Consider the following 25920-nt stretch of genomic DNA (forward strand, 5'->3'; position numbering starts at 1 on the left):
AACTCAATTTACTATAATAAACGTGTTGTTTGGATATACTAGAGTTTCATTTACAAATTTATTCATTTTATTGTACAGAGGCGGGTGATAGTAAGGTTTGAAGATAGATAAACATATAGGTTTTAATTTGAATTCGAGAAATGAAGCAAAAACAATAATAATAGGAACTATTTTTTTAATATCCGAAAGAATAAAATATGTGTCTTGCTAGGTACTTGAAATATAGAAAGTAATGCTTAAAAGGAATATAACTATTAGAAATCAATATATATAACCTTTAACTTTGGGCGTGGTTTTGTTTTTACATTTAAAAACGTGTTATTTCCTTGAGTATTACTTCCTTATTTACCAGGGCCCGGTTGTACGAGGGGTGGATAGCGATATCTGACAGAGAAATCCTTATCCAATATGGAAAAATCGATGCTGTTATCCAATAGATTTATCCACTGGATAAGATTTATCCGTCGGATAGCGCTGTTTACCCTTTGTACAACTGGGCCCAGAAATACATGTAAGTGAGGATAACTAGACGGTAACCTTATCTCAAAAAATAGCATTTCAATTTACAGGTTGGATAAAAGCCCCAAATTTGATATAGAGTTTCGTTTTGGTCATCTGTGATATTAGAAGGGGTGCCACAGGGTTCAGGGAGGGGGGATGTATCGGATTTTAAAATTACCACCTTTAAAGAGTAATCACATGACTTGGTAAAAAAATGTTTATTTTATTTCTCTTGCATTTTTAACGCGTATCTATAAACTATATTCCTAATGAAATATATACCTTTCTTAATAAAGCTAGAAAAATTATAAAGTATCCAAAATACCAGATATTATGATATCAAACTTGATTTTGAACTATGAGTTGGGGTTTCACAGGGGTGTTTTGGAATCACACTAGTAAAAATAGTCGTAGCTGCTTATAATCAAGTAGGAGGTTAATTTGTAATTTCCTATAGGAAAAATTAAATATATCTAATTTTCCCCGCAAAAAAGAAAAAAAGGGGGGAAAATCTCGCTAACCTGTTAACCCTCATGTGAAGGGGGTTTTCCACTAGATATGGTAAAATATAGTGATTATTAATAACAATGCCGAGAAAAGACTTGCATCGAAAATCAGCTAATTCCATGCTAAGTCGCACTGCATTATTCTTGTATTATTCTACATTCTAAATTCTACATAAAGAGTAAACTAGTGTTAATCTATATTGGTATATAGCTCTTTGCAAACAATTGGGTATGAATTCAAATCACCTGTGTAACTCATTACTGACTACACCCATTTTAAATTATTTTGTTTTTAACTTAATAGCAGCTGAATACCACACTGTACAGAAATTAACCAGGGGCGTATCCAGGGGGGAGGGGGAGGGGGGCAAGGGGGCCCGGCCCCTATCCCACGCTGTAGAAACCTAAACTTCTATGTAGTCACGTGATAAGTTCAACTTGCCGATGTTTTGAAAACGCCCCCTTCCCCCGGCAAAATCCTGGCAACGCCCCTGATAGTGTAGGGTTGAAACTCCAAGGATAAGGAAAGTAAACTATTCTCTATTGCGTCAAAAGAAACTTCGGTTTAAGCCTGGTTCTGGCTTCTCAAAAATTTAGATATAATCTGTTTACAATGATGATGAGTTAAACTGCTATTCACTAAGCTGTATACAGTACGACAACTCGTTTTGAAACTGTTTTATACCTCGAGTGTATTATACCATAACTGATACTCGTTTCTCAACAAGATCGCACTTTCTGTACAGTTTGGCATACTCCAACAATGCTAAAGCATAGCATTGGTTCATTTTTCTTATTATATAAATCTGTTTCTTCGCTCAAGGTATATTTGACCTTCTTTATTCGGGTTGTTCTTCTTCCTCTTCCGGGATTCGTTCAGCTTTAACTGCGAAAGACAAGTTGTGCATCCACCTGAAAAATCCACGCAACGGCTACGGTTATAATTAACTCTAACAGGAAAATTTCAAAGTCATCAAATGATGGTTATTAAGGTTAGAACCAAGTTAGAACCCATGATGTGAATTTAGAATTTCTAACTCTTGAAGATGATATCCAAAATTATATAACAGTGGCGGATCCAGGGGTAGTGCGACGGGGTCCGCTGCACCCGTTTTTTCTTTTCAAGTTTTTATTTTTTTTTTATTTTTTTTTTTTGGTTTGAATTTTTGGATATCAAGAAAAAAATATTTTGTAAATTTTTATTAAAAAGATTACAGAAGTTTTGGGTTGTATCCTGTAGTTATAGCTTGTTTTTGGCGTCGCACTGGTAGCTCGAGTACTCCAAACAGTTCGAGCCATCGCCTTTCCGGCCCGATCCCCGACCAACTGTTTGGACTACCTGTGTTGAAATACAGCGCGCATGCGTAGTCTACTTACAGTCTTGTCAGAACTGAACCACCATATTGGAATTCCCGAAAATCAAATTAATCAATGTAATCAGATGAGCAAGCGAAAATCCAACGAAAAACTTCAAGCAATCACATCATTTTTCAAGAAAAAAAGCGAAGGTAAACAAAGATTGACAATATTATTTGTATTTTCATCTTATTCATCAACAAGAATATTGTCCTGAGTAAAGCTTGCCGCCAAAAGGACTCGTGATGGCTGAGATGTTGAGCTTATTTATCAACCATCGGTATATTTGCAAACAGCACTTCGAATCTCTTCTCGTGGAGCTCACACTTAACAAGGACAATCCTGAAACTGACATTTATAATCTAAGATATCTGATAACTGTTAAAATTGTGGAGCATTTCATGACTGGAGAAACACATATACCAGGCTTGGTTCACCCAATTATTCGGCCATTTCTTGGAAGGCCGGATGAAATTGGAACCGTATTGTACGATAGCATGACGATTTCCCTACCAGGAAAAGAGGAGATAATAAATCCGCGAAATCAATTAGTGGAAGGTGGAGACGTGTTTATACGCTTCGAAGACACAGATGAGTGGGAGCCGTCAGACAATGAGTCAAGTGACTGTGATACAGAGATTTTAAGTGACAGCGAGTAAACATATACATCCGGTTATCGTTTACTTAATGACAGCTAGAGATGAAAAAACATCGTTAGTACTAGTTTTTAAACTTTGTTTTATAATCACAAAGGATGTCGTTTAGAGTGTTGTGTTAACTTTGTTGTTTTATAATAAGTTTTACATTAAGAATGCAATTGCAATTGGGGTGCTGCATAATCATTACCGTAAATGATCTATTAGACGCCTATTAAATTTTCGTATACGAAGGGTGCCGTGGGCGTTTAATAGATAAGAGGCGTTTGTTACTTTAGAGAGGGGCGTTTATTAGACAGTGGGCGTCTAATAGATAATTTACGGTACATGAATTATCTCTAGTAAATAGGTCTATTATAGAATTATACTCCCAAAGATTTTGAATTTATCATGCACACCAGCATGATTCGCTGAATTTTCACATTCAAACATTTAATTATAGATGAAGAAACAAATGCAAGTTTTAAGAAAAATGTAACGACACCATCATCAGATCAGGACAGTAAGTGCAATCCTAGACAGTGACTTGCTCCAAGTCTCTCGCGCTGCTTACTCTAGAGCGGCGCGATCACGGATGGCGAAATTACCGAACAATGAACCGTTATTCCGATTGGAAATCTCTTCGGAATAACGATAACTTTTCGGAAAAACGTCGTTCGTCGTTCGGGAGTAAAGAGCAAGAAAGACTTGGAGCAACTCTTGTGCAATCCTAACAAATTAGTTAAAAAATAATGTAACCACACACTTTGCTGTAATTATTTGGAGCACTTTGACTCTTAAATTTTAGAGTTAGCACTTAGTTAGGTATGAGCGCAATAAAGAAAAAAATGTATAATTTCCAGAGTCTACGCTTTATCAATTTGTCAGATTTAATATTTATTGTATTCAAGTGTCGTTTAAAAGTATTAAATGTCCCCATTTTGAAAGTATTTTCACATTCTATACTGTTTATAGATCCTAGTGGGGAGATTTCCATGGACGAGGAAGTCAGTAGTATTTCGTTGCCTTGTAAATCGTATGATATTGGTTTGCTCTTTGAGTCACATACTGACATTCGAAGCATCAGTAGAGACGATTTATACAACATTCTTACCAAAGAGCCTGATCCCAATGTATCGTCTTACCCGCGTACACGGCTTTGTAACACGTCATCCACTTTACGGCAGTTTCAACCGTCTTGGCTGTTAAAACACCCTTGGGTTCACTATAGTTCTCACATTGACGGTGTATTCTGTCGTGCTTGCGCAATGTTTGCTCCAGAGCAAGTAAAAGCACGTGGTGCTGGTTGCTTTGTGAATAAACCTTATAAACAATGGAATAACATATGCGAAAAGATGAACGGCCATGCAACACAAGATTACCATTTAACTTCTATGGCGAAAATGGCTGAATTTCTTTCTCGTTACAAAAACCCTTCGCAAGCAATCAACAACTTCTTAGACAGCGAAGCCCAGAAAACAATTGAAAAAAATAGACGGGTAATTCAATCATTATTAAAGATTGTAATGTTGTGTGGGAAACAAGGCTTCGCACTACGTGGACACCGCGACGATAAAATATGCTGGACGGAGCAAGAAGAGGATAAACATTCAGCTGAAGGTAACTTTATTGAACTTGTTCGTTTTCGGGCAGAGACGGATCAAGTGCTCGCTAAACACCTGGAAAATGCGCCACGCAATGCGAAATATACATCGAAAACCATACAAAATCAACTAATTGAAGTTATTGGCAAGAATATCCAGAAGGATATACTGGACGAAGTAAAGGAAGCAAAGTACTACACCGTAATAGCAGATGAAGTAACGGATGTCTCAAACAGAGAGCAGATGTCACTATGCCTCCGCTATGTTTTTGATTCTGCCGTTAAGGAAGTATTTGTGGACTTCGTTGAAGTAGAAAGAATCACTGGTGAGACATTGGCAAAATCTATTTTGCAATGGCTGACAAGCAATGGTTTGTCTTTGGCCAATCTCAGAGGTCAATGCTATGATGGTGCTTTCAATATGTCAGGCGCAAAGTCAGGATGCAAATCAATTATACAAGAGAAGGCCCCTCTGGCAATTTACTTTCACTGCGCAGCTCATCGATTAAATCTTGCTGTAGTTTCTGCCTGCAAAGTTCAAGAATTCAAGAACGCAGAGTCGTATGTTGGTGAAATTGCTAGGTTCTTTGGCTACTCAGCAAAGAGGCAGCGTCTTTTGGACAGAGTTCTTGAATTAAAGAATCCACAAGGAACAAAAGCAAAGAAGCTAAAGGATGCTTGCCGAACGCGTTGGGTTCTACGCATTGATGCTTACATTGTTTTCGTAGAAATGCTTCCCGCCATCCATACAGCATTAGAGGCCATGGTGTACCCAAACCAACATGAAGAGCTCGGTACAAACTGGATGTGGGATAGCGAAACTGTGACAAAGGCAAATGGATTTTTGTTTCAAATTGAGTCATCGACATTCCTTTTATGCATCATGATTCTCCAGCAGGTCCTTTTCTTACTGAGAGAACTAACAGTTAAGCTGCAGATGCAAGCAATTGATGTTGCATATGCATACCGGCAAGTACATTCTCTTGTATCTACACTAACAACTATGAGAGAAAAGTCTGAAGCAGAGTTTAAGAAGATTTTCCAGGAGACGACAAGGCTTGGACAACATTTCTATGGAGAGGAGTTCCAGCTGGAGAAGCCTAGAATTGTGAGACGGCAGATGAATAGAAACAATCATAACGTATCTAGCTCAGAAGATTATTTCCGAGTTACATTGTATAATGAGTTCATCTCGCATGTGATTGCCGAGCTGCAGGAACGATTTGTACATAACCCTGCTCATGATGTTACACTTAGCCTACTTTTCCTTCTTCCAAGTGAATGCATCAATAAAGAAGACGATGCTGAGCTTCCAGTAAAACTTGCTGAAACGGTTAAATTCTATAATGATGATCTGCCTTATTCGCAAATGTTTCCAACAGAGTATAAGATGTGGATTCGAAAGTGGAAACAGCAATCAAACGGCAATCCTTCTAAGGTTCCAAATAAATTGGCTGATGCCTTTCAATCCTGTAGCAGTTTGCAGTTCCCAAATATACACATATTGCTTCAACTGGCTTTAACTCTACCCATTACTTCATGTGAAAGCGAGAGAAGTTTCAGTCAGCTGAAACTTATTAAGACTGATAGGCGTTCAACGATGTCAGGGAATAGGCTATCTGGTTTGGCCCTGATGAAAGCTCATCAAAGTCTTTGCAACAAACTAGCTTTTGATGACAATAAAATGGTAGAGCTGGTAAAAGCTTTCGAGCAATTCCATCCCCGAAAGATGGGGTTGTCCTTTGTTTTGGGCGATTGAATAAGGTAAGGGCACCTGAAAATTATCATTTATGGTAACGGTGTTACCCTGTCTAATAAAGTTGTTATTATTATTATTATTATTATTATTATTATTATTATTATTATTATTATTATTATTAAGACAAATTTTATAATTTTTATTCAAACTAACAGCGCTTATATAGTAGGTAAAAGCAACGAAACAATTAATACTTTGACATCATATGACGTCAATATGACGTCATAGCAATCTATTCCCCGATCTGGACCCCGTTTTGAAAAACCCTGGATCCGCCACTGTATAACAAATTCAATTCAGGAATTAAGGGACCGGTCATTATTTACAGGGAGGGGAGGGGGGGGGGGGGACCGATGGAAATGAACTAAAAATGGGGGGACCAAAAAAATTGTGTAATAGATACTCGTAACATTTTTTGTTAGGCACTTGTCAATTAATTTTTTTATTGGGAGGGGAGGTGGGATCACTAAAATTTGAGTTCACTATGAAGGGGGGACGAAACAAAAGTGATCATCGCATTTCTCATTTCCACCAGCCCCCCCCCCCCCCCCCCCCCCTCACTCTCCCTGTAAACAATGACCGGTCCCTAACAACAGATATTCAAAGTGGCTCTTCTTTCACCGATATTTTCTTTCATTGATTCATTAATATTCACTTCATGAATAAAGCATTTAGAATCATCCCTTCGTCACACTGATTTGTGAGAGTTTGGACATGTTATGATACATGAAATCTCTACCTTTCTAACGCTTCTTCTACATCCCAGGCGAAATAATGTATAACCACATTCTTGTGATGGAGCTTAAATGCAAGCTTTTTGTCTATATCATCGGCCTATAACAAAAAAGATGACATTAGCGGAAAAGTAAATTAACCTTAGGTAACCCGAGATATGTGCGTGGGAAACTTAGAAGTTTTAACGATTGAAATCTAGCCTTTCGAGTGATTTCCTATCTCTATTCCCATTGGGTACTTTTGATTAATTTGATTTTTAAGAAGCTTTTGTTACAGAGCCAAGTGTACGAAGCAAGTTTTTAGCAGCGCATGCTCGAATATTACCACTCAGAAAAACGTTTTTCCTTTTTGCTAATCTCTTTGCAACAACGTTAACATGCTTCGCCAGAGTGGTTATGCAAGGAGTCGGTATTTGCCATGCAACTAGACTACTGCTATGATTACCATGGCCAGGGGCGGATCCAGGGATGGTGTAGGGGGTGGCTGGCCTACCCCCTTTTGCTTAAATTTCTTAATATTATTCTCAGTAGCCAACCCCCTCCCCTTTTCCTCGCATTCCTGGTAAAACATTTGTAATAGTCACCCCCCTGCTAAAATTCCTGGATCCTGGATTACAGCATCTTTCTCGTAAAGGAGAGGGAAATGGAGACGTTTGCACAATGGACTAAAAGAAGCGGAAAATATTTGCTTTATTGAATAAAAAAAATGACGCTTTTTACATTTTTATGACTGTTTCATCTCGACCGCTTTGAATCTCAGATGTAATTTTTAAAAAAAAGAAACGAATTTTTCTCGTTCGTTACAGCTTAGAAAATTCCCCAATAGAATGTCTTGTAATTAAATTAAAAACACTGTTTGACTGCTACCTTCACGTTAAGATATTAAAACGAGAGAGAGAGAGAGAAAAAAAAAAGCAATCGATCAATGTGCAGACGTAAAATAAACCCTGCCAGTGAAATTCCTGACAAATTGATCTTACTTTTATTTAGTTGTACTTACTAGGTTAGGTTTGTCCACCACGTAACCAGGAAGAGGTAAGGAAAAAGCTGCTTTAGTGTCCTGAAAACGGTCAGTATTTTAATTGTATTGCACACCAAGAATACATCATGGTTTATTACTGTCCCGTGTATTTTGAGTAGCAATAGAATAAGGTCAAAACTAGCTGGTCATTGATAACTTCCAGCCAGATCAATAATCTATCATCAAATTAGAGACTGGATAAGTCTATCAACAAAAAGTCTTGGGGAAACATTTTTTAAGCGCGCGCATCTTTACGGGTCCTGTTGGCAGAGTCGTCTTTTAATTTCCCCAACTAGCTTCCAGCAACGTATTATCATTTGTTTGGAGACTCACTATTTAGTTGCTAGAAGCAAAATTTTTTTTACGATAGTTTACACTGAACCCTTTTTGGTTCTTTGCCAAAACAATATAGGTATCGTGTCTTAAACGAAAAAATAGATATTTCCGCACAGAAGCAAAAAAATATTTGAGAGCAAACATTTCCTTGTTTCCCCAAGGCTTTAGCAGTTTTTAATTACTCGTTACTAAAGTAAACTCCACATAATGTACAAAAACAGAAATGTACCTTTTTAGCTTTATAACAATAAAGTACGAAGTTGTCGGACAAAACACACCACCTCTTGACCCAGTTTTTCTCCGATCCACCTTTGTAGTTCAGGAAACCAGAGAGCAGTACTTTAGTATGGCCGCCAATCTTTCGGGTATCCCACGTCTTTTTCTCCTCGCCTTTTTCTTTGGAAATGCTTCCCTTGCTTCCCATGATTTTGTGACACGTTTGACACACGCGGCTTTGTTTACCCCCTGTGTATTCCAACGCTGCCTTGGCGTGACAGCAAGCATTACAAAAGATGCCTCCACAGGCACGACAATGGTGTCTTCTTCTAGTGAGTGTAAACATCGTGTCACACAACATGCACATTGTCACGGCTTCGTCACGCACCCAGACAGGTGCTTTCTTTCCAAGGTCACACTCACTGATGGGTTTGCTCTGAATACCCCTCTTATAACTTTGTCGCTTTCGAATAAGCTCTTCTATAGTTTCGGTTAATACTTTAATCCAAGCTTCTCTGTCTTCTTCTGAGCTAGCAGAGAAGTCAATGACTCTTTGTTTACTCGTGATACGGAAGGTGTTGCAGAGTTCGACGTCTTCGTCTGCATCTCCTATTTCCATCCCATCCAGATCCATTTGTACTTTGACTTTTAGTTTGTTAGTACCAGGGACCTTTGCGCAGCATAGGAGGAGATCGTTGAACTGAAGAAACAATGAAATGATTAGAAAATAAGTTCATTGAGGTATAACTTTCATAACTTTATAATTAAAATCATTGTAAATCATTAAGAGTTGAATGGATGGGATTAGATGGGATGAAAGAATGGATGGATTTATAAGCAAAGACGATAAAGAGTGGATAAATTAGATAAAACCTACCAGTAATAAAGTTCGCTCTTGGTGTCCTGCAGCACTACGAGCAGCCACCTTCATGAGGTCACCTTCCTTGACGAATTGCTGCAAACCAAAAAAAACGATGTTGATAAACAGTAAAAACTTTACTTAAACATGATACAAAACATCAGTTACAATATCACAAAGACACACTAACAGAATACGCCGAATCGTAATATGCGACTAATCTCAATAACTATTGTTCTACACTGACTTACGACTGATTAGCCTCTTATACATGTGAACACGCTTTTTTGTTTCCAAGTTAGATCGAAGGCACTTAACCCGTGAAATAAAAAATACTAGGCAACGTGTAATAGTCAAAAAGACACAAAAGAAAACGTCTACTAAAGTCTATTAGTCTAACATCTATTTCACGGGTTTAATGACTTCACTCTAACAACAACAATAATAATAATATTTATTTATATAGCGCTAAATCCACTAATTGCTCAAAGCGCTCACTAATAAAAAATAATACATAATTAACTAAGCTAATTAAAAATTAAAATATAAACGAGGTTAGTCAGTGGCTAGTCAGTGCAGAACAATACTTATTCAAATTGGTCGCCATATTTTGATTCCGTATATTATAGAAGTTATTTCCTGGTGGGGGAATCAACTCAAAATAACACTAAAATTCTCAATTCATCCAGTCTTAAAAGTCTGTAAGTACAGACTAAAATAGTTATGGTACTATCAGTATACTTACTCGACTAGCAGTAATCAAGTCATTGCCTTCCAGCAGTCTGTCTTGGAGTTCTAACAGCTTCTTAAATCTCTCCTGTATTTTGATATGGAATAATACCATTAATTATTTAGTAAAGTAAAAGTTTTTCGCAAGCAATGTGAGGTAAATGACATACCATTTTTTTCATGCTGTCATTAGCATGAGCAGCAGCTTCAGATATGATTTCCATAGCATCTTGTAATAAAAATTAATAAAGATAAAACACTGAAGGACAACAAGGAAACTTCATGAAAGCATAGTTAATGAAGTGGAATGGTTAGGAAACCTATTGTTTTATGTTTTTGTTCGTATTTATCCAATGCTATATGACGTTGACAGTGCACAGTGAAGGAAAAGGTTTTCCATTTGTTCACAGTATTAGGGAATATAAAAGTTTCTTACCCTTAAGATCGTTCTAAAATATGTGTTATTTGTTAATTAATCCTATATGATTAATATTAATTGTTTATTGAAAATGAAATTGCCCTTTTTAATGCTTTCTTATTTATCATCTAGTAACTTAACTGTATCTGCGCGGAAATACTTATTTGCATGGTTTTTGGTTATGGAATGAAAGTTTTTACTTTCAAAGTGTTTATACATGAAAAAAATAAGGAAATGAGCATTTTCAGCTATATTGCTTCATCGTACACCGTCAGTAACATGTGATGGTACGATTCAACATCAAATGCAAAACAATAGCTTTGTTTTATGGAGTTTCCAAACCATTTCACTCCATTAACTATGATGAAAGTTAGGCATTTGATAAGAAAAAAATATAAGAAAGAACTTAGCAATGGGATCAAGATAACTGCATCAATGTGATGCAGGGTAAATGGCTGAAGGACAATAAATTACTAAGTTTACCTTGACAATTCTTATGGTCTGGAGAATCCTCTGGTAACTTAGACAGGTAATCTATAATTCAAAAGACATGGTATACATACAATAAAAGTCAAATACTACCCCAAAAGTTTTGCTTTCGGTACCAAAATTTAATTAATTCATTTGGAATTCCTGTGGATTTGGCAGGAAAATGATACATTAATTACCCTCCTATAATCGAAACCTCGCTACGCCCATACCATTTCAGGTCCAACTGTGGCCTGAAATCAATATTTGATTGTCCTCTAAACAAGATTGGTTTGACTTCAAGCTATCTTTTAAGGCAGCGTAATGATGGAGAGGGGAATAAGTGGTTTAAAAACATCCTGGGAACAAAAAAAGCCATTTACTAGACCCCTTAGAAATTATGATCCATATATTTATATATAGTTATAAAATTGAATATGATATCGAGAACGAATGCTGTGGCAGATTTAGGGAGGGTTTATTGGGTGAAAATGAACCCCCCCCCCCCCCCCCCCCCAACCGGCTGGTACCTTTTTTATATTTTTTAAAAATAAATGAATAAAAGTATAGTAGGTCCGCTTTTTGAAAATTAGCACCTTCGCCCACAATAATCAGGCCTGGACTGGTGGATAGGTTATCCTTATCAGGAGTGCCGCTAGGCCAGTGATGTGCCTCATGGGAAAAATGATGATGCAAGAGAGCGTTATTGTTGTGCCGAGATTTGCAAAAATGAACCCCCCCGCCTCTTAAAGTCCTGGATGATAAGGAAATTTTCTAAAACTACAGCACACACCTCTTAGTAGCAGTTTATATCTTGGAACCCTCTGAATTGGTTCAAGCATGTGGTGTCCTAAGGTCAGGTTTTCACACTCCCTTGTTTTCTAAAAAACAACATCGGTACCAATAAATGGCATGGCAAAATTATGATTAATTCAAATCAAACCACTTATTAAATTTGAACATATTTTACAACTCAGAATGATTAATTTATTTATACTAACCTGAATGTCTTCAATGATAGCAGCAAATTTTGGAGATTTCTTAGTCCAAGTTGATAATGTCTCACTGGACTTGTCAAAGTTTGCGATGTATGCTGTATACAACTGTCAGTAACAAAATGAGACATATTTACTTTTGTTTAATGAGGTTTCATAAAACGCTTTAACAGTTTCTATAAACTAGAAAAATTGGGCATTTTATATTCTTTCAAATTTAAGATGGTTAGCCTTATTTTTACAGTCGAATGAGAAAAATTACAAAAAAGATCCAAAAAGCATGTGAATCCGAATACTACTTTGACAATGCACGAAGACGAAATTTATTGTCAATAAGAGGACAGATACTCAAAAAACTGATGTCTATTTGCTTTTTACAATAACAAAAACGATAAAAACTTCTAATTTTTAGCGATCAAAACAATCAACAGAAAGAGCGCGCACTCGTTGACTTCAGCTTTATCTGTCTGTCCTCTTATTGATGATGAAAAATAACCAATCAGCTTGCAAGATATTATTAAGTTATTGTAAAAAAAATAATTTAATTTACAACAGATGTCATGCTTGGAAGCAAATATTCTCTCCAATGCAGTATTCGATTCATAATCATTACAATATTATAATATCATAACAAACCACACACAAACTGTGCTATAGGTATACCTTTAGGAAAGGAGCTAGTGTTTTTAGAATATCTCCAATCATGTTGTTTGAACTCCTATTTAAAGTATGGAATCCAAAATATAAAAAATTAAGTTTAAGAATTCAATGATTTTAGACAGGCACGAGTGTGTAAGTATTCAAACTTCCTTGATACACTTTCCTGCAAGTGGGGGTGGGGGTGGGAGGGGAGGGGGAGCAGAGGGGGGAGGGGGTTGGGTGGGGTGTGGGCAAGTGAATATACATTAATAAAATCATTGTCAATGGTTGCACTTACCATTCACTCATCCTTTCTTCTAGTTTTGGGAGAAAGAAGTCCTTATGCAGCTTATGAATAGCTGAGATATTAGAAAACACATCTTGCATGACCTCTGGAGGGATATGACCATGTGCAAGACATTCATTTTGAAGTCTAAAATAAAACACCTTTGAAAAAATATAGGTAATTAATATATATTGCGTATTTACAGAAAATATCCCTCTGAGGAAATTGAAGATTCTGGAGGGGGGTGGGGGGGTCAGAGAAACTAACAAAATTACAGAGTTTATATGGAAGGAAATTGGAAGTTCCTGGAAGTAGGGGGGTCCTTTTACAAATTCCCTCTGTGGTAAGGGTATGGATATTTTCTGGAACTACTCACAGAGGCCACAGTCCTCCCCTTATTTTGGTTAGTCAGAGAACCTTTAATACCAATCTTTTCCAGCCCCCTCCCTTCTCCGATTCCTGGATCTGCCAAATAACAGCATTTTGGCATGCTAGGAATGGAGTAAAATTGAATTAGCCCTTTAGTCAATGAAAGTAGGGATTGAGATACATGGGATTTCCCAAATAACAATGTCACATTAACAATGTCACCCTAGTAATATCAACAGTCACAGTCACCTGGTCTAAGAGGTGCAATCTTCTGACATACCTATCAAATTACAATAAAAAGGGCTGTCATCATTTGAAGTGAGGTAATATAGGCAACAAAATCATGCAACCTGTCGACTGGATGCTAATTGATCACTAATTATTATTTCTGAAAAAGTTCAAAATCTAAACATTTTTGAAGTCATTCATTATTGATTTGTTAGGAAGAAAGATCAAAAACTCCATGCTCCATGTCTCATCAGGGGACTCCAATTACTGAGAAACTGATGAAAGCACAAGGCCACAGAGGCTTGATAAAACCCTCGCACTTGTTTTTGATCTATTACATCTAGAAATGCTCTATCAATAATTTCATATACATGTATTTATAATTGTATAGAACGATCTGAACCCAGGTGAATGAATTATAATTGCGTAACATGGTAAACTTACGCTCTTTCAGTTGTCAGAATTTCTTTGGCAATGTTATAGAGCTTCTTACTCTTTTCATCAGGAAACACCTGGTCAAGTATGACAAGTATTGTCACAGCATTAGTTGAATACTATTAGCTTTAATATTCTATGCACACAACATTCAACTCGCCTGTTGATTTTTTATGAAGGGAGGAAACCGAGGAGCCCGGAAAGAACCCTCATAGAATAGGAGAACAACATATCAAACAAACTCAATTCATATGTGTGGTGACCGCAGGGTTCGAATCAGCAACCCGACCCGTTGGACTCACAGCTGTAAAAAATGTACATATATGTGTATTAATAAATATATTTATCATTATATATGTGATATATATATTATAATATATATTTATATATATATATATATACGCTTGATTGCAAAAAGGTTGTAGTATACATTTATAAATCAATATATCTAATGAGATGCAAGATATCATAATGAGATGCAGAACGTAAAATAGGAAAATTATTTGGTATTATTTATCTTTTATTATATATCAGAGACATAAGTATTGCACAAAGTGAAGTTAAAAAGTCTTTCCACAAAATGTAGTAGCTAAGCAATTGTATTTGAGCTTAATGTTTGACATTCTGCATCTCATTTGATATCTTGCATCTCATTAGGTATTTGTATAAATGTATACATACTGCAACCTTTCTGCAATCTAGTGTGTATACACATAATATATATCACATTATATAATTCAATATTTTTAGTATGATTCAGACATACCATCATATCATCTTCCTGTCCATCCTCAGAGAGAGACCTTGAATCACAGTTGTCTGTATTCTCATCAAAGTCACTATCATCATCAAACTCATCAGGATCCCAAGGTGGCTCATCATCGTCAACATTGGAATCAGAATCCTTATCTTTCATGTCACTGTTATCCATAACTGCATCATCTTTTCTTATTGCCAAGACTTCGTCCTGGATTTTAGGTATAACAACACTAACATTCTTTGGTGTTGGATCAGAATCACTTCTCTTTTCTTGAATTACTGGACTATCGTTTCCTTCAGTATAATTTTCAAGTGATCTTTGTTTATTAACCTTGGCATAAATTGGAATCTCAGATAATTTTTCACTTTCTATCTCTTTTTCATTTTCTTGTTCAGCTACAGAATTCTCATCAGGTTGCTTACATACGTGAACCATATTAGGATTATTGAGAATTCTCGGAGGAGGGTGCATTGGCATAGGCTTACCATTATGCACAACTTTGGAGTATAATCCATCATCTTCATCACTTGAGTAATGTTCCTGTGATTCCGGTTGTGTAGATGGAATTTCTTCATATTCTGACGTCTTCATGTCGTTCATATTTTCCTGATCACAAGATTTAGGATTAAATGCTGGCTTTTTAAAGGGGGATTCCGGTTTTTTAGCAACAGCTGGTTTTAGACCAACAGAATCTGCTGATTGTTTTGCTGGAGACGGAAGAGTTTTTGCAGGAGATGATGGTTTTGGAGCAACAGGAGGCTTCACTGGCTTAAGAGATCCTCCAAGTCCATCTTCCCGAAATCTATGTCTGTTATAAGTTCCCTTGTGTAGAGGATTTGTAAACTCAGCCATATGATGTTTATGTGAAGCTTCGACAAATTCTGATCCCTTTTCAAAATTTGATTTCAGACTTGATACACTTGGTTTTGAGATATTCGACTCAGATGAAATAAAAGATGGTCTCTCCATTTTAGTATCAATGTTTTTAAAACTTGATAGGTTTGGTTCTTTAAATGTTGAGGCTGTATTCATGCTACTAAACAAGCCATCTGCTCCCTCGATTTTAAGTCTTCCACTAATATCAGGATCTGTTAAGGACCTCGATTTTTTTTCTAAATTATCAAGATCTGTAGTCTCAGAGTTCTGTCTTGTATGTGTAATGGGTGTCCCATTAGGGCTCCTTGGTCGTTGGTTCTCAAGCTTGGTTTTAGTTTCTGCCGCTTTTAATCGCACAGTAGTCGATTGTGATCTTGGCTTAGTTTCAGCTTCAGCCATAATAATTTAATTTCCTGACACCTGAGAAAGAGCACATGACTGGGTCAATAGCATTACAGATTACATGACAATTTTATAAAAGAAGTAGGATCTAAATTGCTAGATCTAAAAACCTGTTCTACTTGTTGACATTAACAATTACATACTTTATTTACATTTTTATATTGTATATCATAGATTTTGTGCAAACACATGTGCGTAATTGCATAGCGTTCGGGTAAGAACAATGAAAGGAAAACCTGATAAAACCAAAATAGTCTGACAGTGACATTAGAATTAGAGCAATTAGAATATAAGCGCATATAAACAAGGACTTATAACGATTTTAATATCAAACAATAACTTTTCCTGGCGGAAATATATCGTTTTGGAAAAAGAATAGACAGATATCGATAACATAAGACAGATCCAAGTGTCACACATATGAAAATAAACTGTGGATTATGTGATAGTCTATGAGTGGAAAGTACATTCGACCCCATTATTTAGAAGTGAAGAAAGTCACGATATCTCCCCGGCCCTTCTGCTGATGCGGAAAACCCCACCACACACAATAAAACAATGAGACTCGAAACTAGATTTTTGCATGACAGGATGCTTTAATCTATAGCTAATTATTACTATTTCGATTCTGAAGACAGCAGTTGTATTATTGGTAGTTTTGGAGGAGGTAGACGTGAGCTGACAAGTTGGCAAATGACAAATGATAAACGTATTATTACTCGTTTATACGACTTTCTGTCCAAATACCCAAGGCCCAAGGTCTTGATAAAGGCTGAAAACTTACAGTTTTTTTAGCGTAAATCTTTACCGTGCAGTTCGCCACGTGGAATACTAAAAATACCAGTTCCAGGACACTAGGAAAAGAAAATGAATTTATTGGTAAGTCTAGTTTTCTCGAAGTTCTTTGGAATTCATTTACTGCAAATTTGGATGAACAACATTTTGGTTGTTATGCACAAAAAGGAACATATCCTAAAGAGACAGGAAGTAGTAAGCTGTAATATGCTTATCTAAGTACAAAGCGAATGAAAAAATCAATAAGTACCTAATCTGTGCATACTCCATCAGAAGAACAACGCCAACCACAGCTTCCTTCCTGCTAATGTTAGTCCCTTGCTTGAAGTTTGAGAATAACCTGTCGAACTGTGCAAAAAGTCTCTAGAGATTTCCAGTAGTCAAAAGAGGAGATTCCCTCCAACATAAAAATGAAATTCGTCCTCTTTAGATTCTTTGCACCGATTTTACCTTATTGCAACGTTGAATCAATCAATGCTGTAACATTCCAACTACCAGGGAAATGATTCGAAATTTTCGTGCCTAGACCCTCGCAGCCTGGTCAACCGAGTGTCACTTCCAATCGAATTATCGTACAAAAGCAAATATTTACGCTTCAAGACAAAAACGTGCTTCTTCTCATTTCTTTCGATATTAATCAAATTTAAAAGACGACATTTTGTTTACATTTCAAGTAAAAAAATTATGTCTTACTCTCGCGCGTCGTGGTGGGGATGCCACCACAACGCAAATAAATTTAAAATGTTTTTAATAATGAAATCCTTGCAAGCGTATCGAAAAAAATCATTATTCTGTCTGGTTAGTTCAACCCCTTTAAAGCCTGCCAAAAACTATAGATACTCCATGAACGTTAAGGGACTGTTCAATAATTATGCCTCAGGGTGGGCTGGACGGAAAAGTCGAAAAAACCTTTGAAAAATTCACAACCCCCCCCCCCCCCCCCCCACCAATTCTATTTAAAAAAAGTTTTTTGACCACCCCTCCTTGTGACCTTTTAGACATACCTTAATTATTTGTTTCAACCCCCCCTTTTAAGTCAGCAAATACTATTAAATCCCCCCTTCTTTGTGTGATTTTTTTCAAAGCCCTCCTACTTTTCCTCCAGCCCCCCCCCCCCCCCCCCCCCCCAGGCATAATTAATGAACAGTCCCTAAATGATTTCTAAGAAAATCTAAAAAAACAATCTTCTTTTTTTTCTATGTTTTGGTTTTGTTTCGTTTGTTTTTGTTTTGTTTTGTTTTGTTTTTTTGTTTCGAAACGAAATATTTTGGCAAAAACCAAAAGATTGGAGTTTGTTGGAATTTTCTTTTTGGCTAAATATGTTTCCGCAAATTCTAGACAAGTCATGTACGATAATATGCGCCACAGGCAAGTCACGTGATCATTTTCCGCTTTGTTAGATGATATACGTGATTTCAAGCACAGTAAACAAATGTACTTCACACAAAGAAACTATAATAAAACAAATGAACTCTTACAATAATCTAAATCAAGGCTACAGACTGGAAATATATATCTGCCTAACAACAGCACGGTCAAGACCGCATCATATGATCGAAGTGATCTGTAAACATCCATGAATAAAGTGAAACTAAACATATGAAGTTACACACTGTGCCCTGACAAATACACCTTTATTTTTAAAACAAATTTGAAATGCGATCCAATGTGAACATCTAATATCCCATGAGTATGAGGAAGAAGACAGAGTGCTGCCGCAGTGCAAACTCATATTTAACAGTTTAATTTACGCCGCCATTGAAGCTGTAACAATCAGCGTCGCAAGTTAAAATATTTATTAATAAAGAAAGATACCAGTTAATATTCCTCTCATTCGATAAGACGTCATCGTTATCTAACACAACGTTCGATTGCAGGTTATCTAGAATTACGTGCGTGCTAGAAGGTATTTGAACGTTAACCGAGCGTTTCTTTTTCTTCTTGACTTCCTGTTCGTCACTTCCTTGTTTGAGTTGTTTTGCTGCAAAAAGTTCCGGATATCTGTTTATGTCATTTCCACAGGGACAACCATCTATTTTCGTTATAGGTATTGTCTCTACTTCATTTCCTGTCTCACTCAGCTTATCCTTTGGAGGTGTGATTAGTTCTTGTTGAGCACTTTCCAAACACTTATCGTTTTCTGTTTGAGTAGTTTTTGCGTCACGTCCGCACGTTCTATAGAATATATCGCTTTCTGTTTGAGTTCCTTGTTCAGTCGTTTGCGTATCAGTTTCTCTGTGCTTCCTCATTTTTAAACATTCCGCTTTTTGTGTCTGAGTTCCTTTTTCTTGGTTCATACTTTGAACCTGTTTTGGTGATGATTCCAACTTTTTCCCAAGTTTCTCTGTTGCCTGGATTTGTTCTCTATCATCATGGCACTGGCCTCTTCCACCTTCACTGACATTAGACTCCACCTTACCGGGGTGGCCTTCAGTACAACCTTCTTGACCCAAATCTTCTCTTGAATTAGCCTTTCTGTCTTTGACTTCATCAAAGAAATCTATGCTTTCTGTGCACTTTAAAAATGCTGTTGGACTCATAGTAAGCTTTTCACCTTGGTTATCATTGATTTTCACTTGGTAATGGACATTTGAAGTGAGGCCTTCCAACTGAGGACTAGCTTTTATTGTAGATGACATTGATCCCATCGACTGCCATTTCTCAATACTTTCAGACTCTAATTGGGAATTCTGAAGATAAAGTATTGGAAAGGACAAAGCTCTAACAATATAGACGGAAAGTGTACCTATCAATCCAACTTGCTATCTAGTGTGTCTACAATATGACCTACCTTACTTGAAATAGCTTTATCAGCTTCATGGTCGTCAAATGCTTCCAGCCTGTTGCCCTCAGTCTCATCTAAATGCGAAAGTTTGCTCATTCATAAGCCATAAGATTTAATTTTTCATATCAGTTTTCTTATACAATCCGCCAGAACAATTACAAACGGTTTGATTTTCCAAAGGGTATAGATATTAACCTGTAAGTGTGGACGACCAAGAAGATGTCAGCTCGCTTGATTGATCATCTCTTTCTAGGTCCATTACCTAGTTTTGAAATCCAGTCATAGAAAACTACGATAAGTGATATACAAGGAAGAGGAGGATCATGCATGGTAATGAAAAATGATGATAACACAATAATGATGGTGATAACGAGAATGGCGATAAAAAAAACGATGATGATTATGATGATTTACAATGATAATGAATAGCAATGGTTGTTAACGATGATGATAACGTTCAGTATAATAATAATAATAATAATAATAATAATAATAATAATAATAATAATAATAACGGTTTAATCAATAGAATCCACGAGGTGGCTCTTCACCTATTGATAAACTATCTAATATACAATAACACACACACGAGATAAGCTTACAATAATAAACTATGAAACTATAAGATAGACAAATTTTAGACAAAGATAAGAAGTAAGATTGAAAATTATTGGAAATTTCTTATTGATTAATTCTAAAGCGATGCTATAATTATATGTGAAAGAAAAAGATAAAATGTCAGATATTGGGGGTACGCTCCACCGCCCCCAAGCAACCGCCTCAGGCCGAGACATCCGGGGCTGCAGACAAAAGAAACTGACCCAAATGGCACGACCCAAAAACAATCACTCAAAGTCACCGAAGCGCAGCTCCAACATCCACCAATTAGATAAAAGATAAATTAATTGATAAATAAATCAAGTAATGTAATATCGCTTCTTTAGCTCTGCTTTCACCTTTGAACAAAATAAACTATAACTAGAAATGTCTTTTATATTATTTGGTAAATTATTGAATAGTTCTGAGGCGATGTCAGTATATGACTTGGTGAGGCTCGTGACTACAGTTACTCTGCATATTCAAGTCTCACCTCCTTGAGAGCTTCATGGTGAAACGATCCACGCACTTCCGACTCTGGGGTAAAACTATCGTTAGTTATCTTGGAATTTCCAGCTTCTGTATCAGTAATATATGATCATGTTAAAAGCAAATTGAATCGGTTGGGTCACTTTGCTATTGCCGAGTACTGTATACAATAATTTCTCTTTTATATATATTGTATTGTTAAAAACTGACCTTGCTCAGGAGTAACGATTTTCTCGGGTGCTTCCTCTATTTCAAAAGGCACGCCCAGATTTGCAGGATCGTCTATGTGTTGATTTGTTGCAAATGCCTAAAAGTAAAAATGGGATTATCTGAACGCCTTTATAGAGATGAAACTAGTATCGAGCGAAAATATTCCATAATGCAATCAAGCACGTATACAGTTGCATACATGTGGTTGTTTTTTCCTTTTTTTCCTTTCTTTTTTTCCTTTTTTTTTTTTTTTTTTTTTTTTTTTTTTTTTTTTTGTCTAAGACATTTGAACTCGACTTTATGTGAACATGACTTGAACGAATGGCTTACCTGGAGTGGATCAGAGGAGAGTATTCTAGACCCCTTCAGAAATGTTCTCCATGCTGTTTCTTGACCACACCCTAGAGAGTTTTCCCTCGCGCCCCCACTTTCTATTTTCACAGGGTAACTGAGGTTGAAAGGGTTCCATTTGATCGCATGGGTTTTTCCATTGGTCATCTCAGCGTTATTTTCTGACTTTTCTTGATACTGTATATTGCTGGGCAGACTATCATTTTCCTTTTGCTCACTAATAGGTGGATTCTCCTCTATTTGGGTCTCTTTGTCAAAAAAGGGATTTTTCCCCGGAGGATGGCCTGGTAGAATTTGAAAGTGGCTCCAAGCTGGATCCTAAAATTAAAAAATGACTGGCATATAGTTAAAAATATGAATACCCATCATCCCTTTTTCCTCCTCCCTTCTCGTCCTCCCGTCCAAAGTCAAATTTACTGAACAAATTGGCATGCACTAACATTTCAATTGAATACACCGACATCATCGATTACCTTACGATCTACTTCCGTCTTTCTAGTGGTCCAAGTCTGTACTGGTGTTTCTAACGGAGTTGGCTTACCTTCTGGATATAAGCTGCAAAATGAACATTTCAGTCATGATTTTTGCTTCGTTAATTATGCGTCGCGTAATCTCATGGTATGCATGCGCAATCATTAAGGCCACGGAAAAACAACCTCATAAGTTGATTGTTTTCAACCATTCCCAAGAGAATTAAATAACAAAAGACACTGCGGCCATGTTGGAGGATATAACAAAAGAATTCTTGACAATTCTTTTGTTAAAGTCCTCCAACATGGCCGACGTGAAAACCATCAATAGCATAAAGATATTGGGATTTTATATTATCAGATCGAATGGATAATTGTACTTACTCTGCTGTTCCCTTGCGAGTATTCGATAACTGTGTAGTTTCACCGTTACTGATAATATTGAGGGTTTGATCATAAAAGTTATTATTTTTCGGCTCTTGTTGATCTTTTGGTTCAAGGATATTAAACTTGCTGAGTGGCCCTGGTTCTGAGAATGGTACAAAAGGAGACTGCAAAAGGAAAAACATAATTGTTTAAGCCATAAAATAAACTACGCTGATACCCGTGAAAGATTCATGACTAATCAAAGACTTTCTTGTTCTAGAAAGGCTTTTAGTTTGTTCAAGAAACATCTACCATGGCCGGGCCGGGTGTATCTGTGGGATGGGTTACTTATTTACTGGGCTGAATTGGATGAATTACCACCTGCCTTTGGCAAATCTTCAAATAGATAAATACATGAAATAAATAAATCTAGTACTTCATGAAAATGCTTACATTCTCCGTAAAAACTCAGAACACTCATCCAAAACCGAAGACACTACATGCTAATACACTGGCAACACAACGCTCATGCAGCCACGCAGTCACGCAGCGAACATGCAATATCGCGGATTTGCTAGCTTAACGGGTTTTCCGTTATTTGAGGACAACACTTCGCACGTCATTTAATGTATATGTGGTGGATGACTCTTATATATAGGGAAAAGCCTATATCTCAGAGTTCGTATGCCAAGTGTACTCATTTGAAACACTTCGCAGATGAACTCTGAGAAACAGGCATTTCCAGTATACCAAGCAAGAGCTAAAATCAATAATCTATGGTCATCTATAAGGTACAACTTTGCAACATGCAATAACCCTCCTTACAAAATAACTGCTATAAATCTCGCGTTCTGATTGGTTGGAAGCGCGTGCTTTATGAGAGCACACAGCACGTGTGCACAATTTCCGTTGCGTCATTCCTATCTATTATTGTAATTTGTATTTTATGAAAGAAATTAAAAACTTGCTTGCTGCACTGTGTGGAGTCATAAAGCAGTTGAGGATGAGTGTTGAGAAGTACTTTGCTAAGCGTCGTGCTTCTAACACTTCTCTCGTGTTCTGCCAACCCCCGCGTGTTTTATAACTGCACACAGCACGCGCGCGCGTTTTCTATTTCTTCAGTTGCATGTATAGTGTTGACAATCATACACTAACGTAATGCATCATGCTAAGAAAAAAAAGGCTGAAGTTAGTGATTGACTTCAATACCTCAAAGGATACTGTACGCTTATACGTATAGTCTATACATAACCCCAGCATTCAATATACCCGTGTTATAGTAATGTATCAGTGTACTATTGTCGGGCACAACTTACCGCTAATGGTTTGATTTTTGAGGCTGGAAAATCACTACTCTTCATAGTACTTGTTTTAGGAAATTCATTGTCGTTAAAACACAGAAATTTTCCTTCAATCGTCCTTCTCTGTTTAATGGGGGTGCAGTAAAAATCATCACCGGAATCTTTTTGACATTTCTCATCTTGAAAAGACTTTGTGCTTTGCTGTTTCTGATTCCAACTCAAATTCTGAAACTCTTGTATATCAGGTTTTCGAGTGAAGTTGTCAACAAAGGGCTTCGGTTGTTCTTTTACTGATAAGGGTTCGAGGAAAGGTGTTTCTGTTACTCGTTGCGACGAATTCGTCCAAGTCTGAATGGATAAAGTTTCCTTCGGAGGTAATAAAGGTCTCTTCTGTGCATCGTAAAAAGCTTCATGTTTCAAAATACTTTCACGAATATTATGTTTAGTCCATGGCTGATTGTTTTGATGTTTCTTTTCAGCATGGGATGACTCTGGTATCGTACCGCAAATATCTAATGTTGACGGTTTATGATGTCCAGGAGATTCGGGAAGTTCCACACAATACTTCCGTCTGGGGTGATCATTGCGTTTGGCTTCGTCCAGATCGATGGTGTGTGGTCGTCTAGCTTCTCCTGAAAAACCGATTAAGGTGTATGATTCGGGGTGACAATAAAATAAACCTAGTTGAAAAAACTAGTACGGTGGAAACTAGAAATTGGCAATCATGTCCCTTTGGGTTTCGACGCGGTGCCTACACAGATGCAGTGTATGCCGCCGCCAACGGGCGTTGGAAGACCACGGAACAACCTTTAAAAAAATTATTTTATTCAACCCTTATTTATATCCATCTAATATGATTGTTTGTATACAATATTGGCTACAATGCATTTTTATTCTTTCTTATAAAGAGCCTAAGATACACTACATATTGGATCACTTTACCGTCTCATTGGTTAGAACTAGAACCCTTAAGTGGTACTTCTACTTTGACGCGTTTTTCTGCAAAAAGTAATCGATTTTAAGTATTCTACCTTTGTAAAGAAACTTTAAATAATTATACGCGGAAGAACTCATTTCGTGGCACACGTGAAACTTTTCTCATGATTGCAGACTGCTGGGCGCGGATTAAATGGCCGGCAGTTTTTAACTTTAGACCACTTGCGTTTGCTCCGAAGTTCCTCGGCACAGAATTAATACAAACGACTTTCTTCACTGGCGTCGTACTTAGAAAAACTTTTCACGATCGTACATGGCCTGAAAGTTTCCGGGCAAAAACAAAAAAAAAAAAAAAAAAGTAGTAAGTAGGTATTAGTTTCAGGTCACCCATCCCGGTACTAACTTCGCTCAACCGGACTTGACTCAGTGCCAGCATTGAAGCCCAAGTTTTTTCCACTGGACCACGGTTCCAGGTGAATCAGCATAACAATAGCCGTGAAAACAATGCACCGAATAGACTAGACTTTTTGATAGTGTTTTTTCAACCGATTCCGTGCGTGGCAGAGATGCAAGGGATTAGCCGATATGGTCTGGGGGCCGGCTGGTCTCTCCCCTGATGCTTTGGCTAGAACATTTTCTTGCGTAATTCGTACACCCAAGGGCAGAAGGATTTAATCGCCGTCAGGTCCGAAGTCCATACGACGCCCCAGCTCTGCGGATGTCTCGGGGGTATGGCACAGTGGAATCGATTTTTTTTTCCCTGTCGTTGGGTTCGAATCCCAACGTATCCATATATATATTTGGTATATTATCTTAAATTTGGCACTGATATTTTTTTTAGAAACTTTTTTTTTTGCTCACATATTCAGCATTATTAGTTAATTCGTAAACAATCTCGATCGAAAATATCGAGTGTATTTTTCTGAATTGAAATGCGACGCGGGATGAGAGCCGGGCGCTGTAACTAGTAAGTGACATTACCTGGCTTTATTTCATAGTTAGGATAGTACGCGCGCGCTGATTGGTCGAAAACTGTGCTTTATTAGTGAACGGAGCACAGTACTGATGCCATCCGCGCGCGCGAAGTGCTGCTAGATCCTGCGACCGTCTTTTTTTTTTTTGCGTAGTATAATTTTAATGCCGAAAAAAATAGTAGCTATATAATAAGACGAATAAAACAGCTTTTCCGTGCTCCTTCAGTAATAAAGCATGCAGGAAGTGGCATAGGCACGAAGAGAAGTGTAATGGAGAAATAGCGACGCATTATTACTGACGGAGAACGGAAAAACCTGTTTTATTTGTTAAATAGAGCATAGTCTATTCCAGGTTTGTGAGAAAAATAAGAATGCATTTAGCCAATAGCCCGGAATCAGTTTGCATGCTAAATATCCCAATTTAAAATAAAACTACGTCTGTCGGTTGTACTACAGTGAATGTATGCGTGCTGGTCGTCTATGATTTCAGATTTCCGACTGGCAATATTTTCTGA

General features: G+C 37.1%; 1 protein-coding gene and 1 long non-coding RNA gene across 2 annotated transcripts; one reads left to right on the forward strand and one right to left on the reverse strand.

The window, feature by feature from the left end:
* Positions 1-704: 704 nt before the first annotated feature.
* LOC116297766 (FYVE, RhoGEF and PH domain-containing protein 4) lies at positions 705-17245 on the reverse strand. The gene is made up of 17 exons (XM_031706054.2): positions 17177-17245; positions 16916-16985; positions 14860-16149; positions 14103-14170; positions 13680-13710; positions 13074-13222; positions 12800-12854; positions 12143-12244; positions 11935-12022; positions 11157-11207; positions 10426-10484; positions 10272-10343; positions 9545-9622; positions 8681-9367; positions 8095-8154; positions 7100-7194; positions 705-1919 (listed from the first exon to the last, which is right to left on the reverse strand). Exons 3-17 carry the CDS (start codon positions 16126-16128, stop codon positions 1847-1849), a joined length of 2937 nt encoding a protein of 978 aa, XP_031561914.1. The 5' UTR covers positions 16129-16149; positions 16916-16985; positions 17177-17245; the 3' UTR covers positions 705-1846.
* LOC148908865 (uncharacterized) lies at positions 16928-25552 on the forward strand. The gene is made up of 3 exons (XR_016120653.1): positions 16928-17010; positions 23741-23869; positions 23975-25552. It is a non-coding gene; the product is annotated as an uncharacterized LOC148908865 (long non-coding RNA).
* Positions 25553-25920: the final 368 nt, after the last annotated feature.

Source organism: Actinia tenebrosa, unplaced genomic scaffold (genome assembly GCF_029948245.1).
Source record: "Actinia tenebrosa isolate PJP-AT-01 unplaced genomic scaffold, QUT_ActTen_1.0 PGA_scaffold3__52_contigs__length_22856419, whole genome shotgun sequence".
Classification (NCBI taxonomy): domain Eukaryota; kingdom Metazoa; phylum Cnidaria; class Anthozoa; order Actiniaria; family Actiniidae; genus Actinia; species Actinia tenebrosa.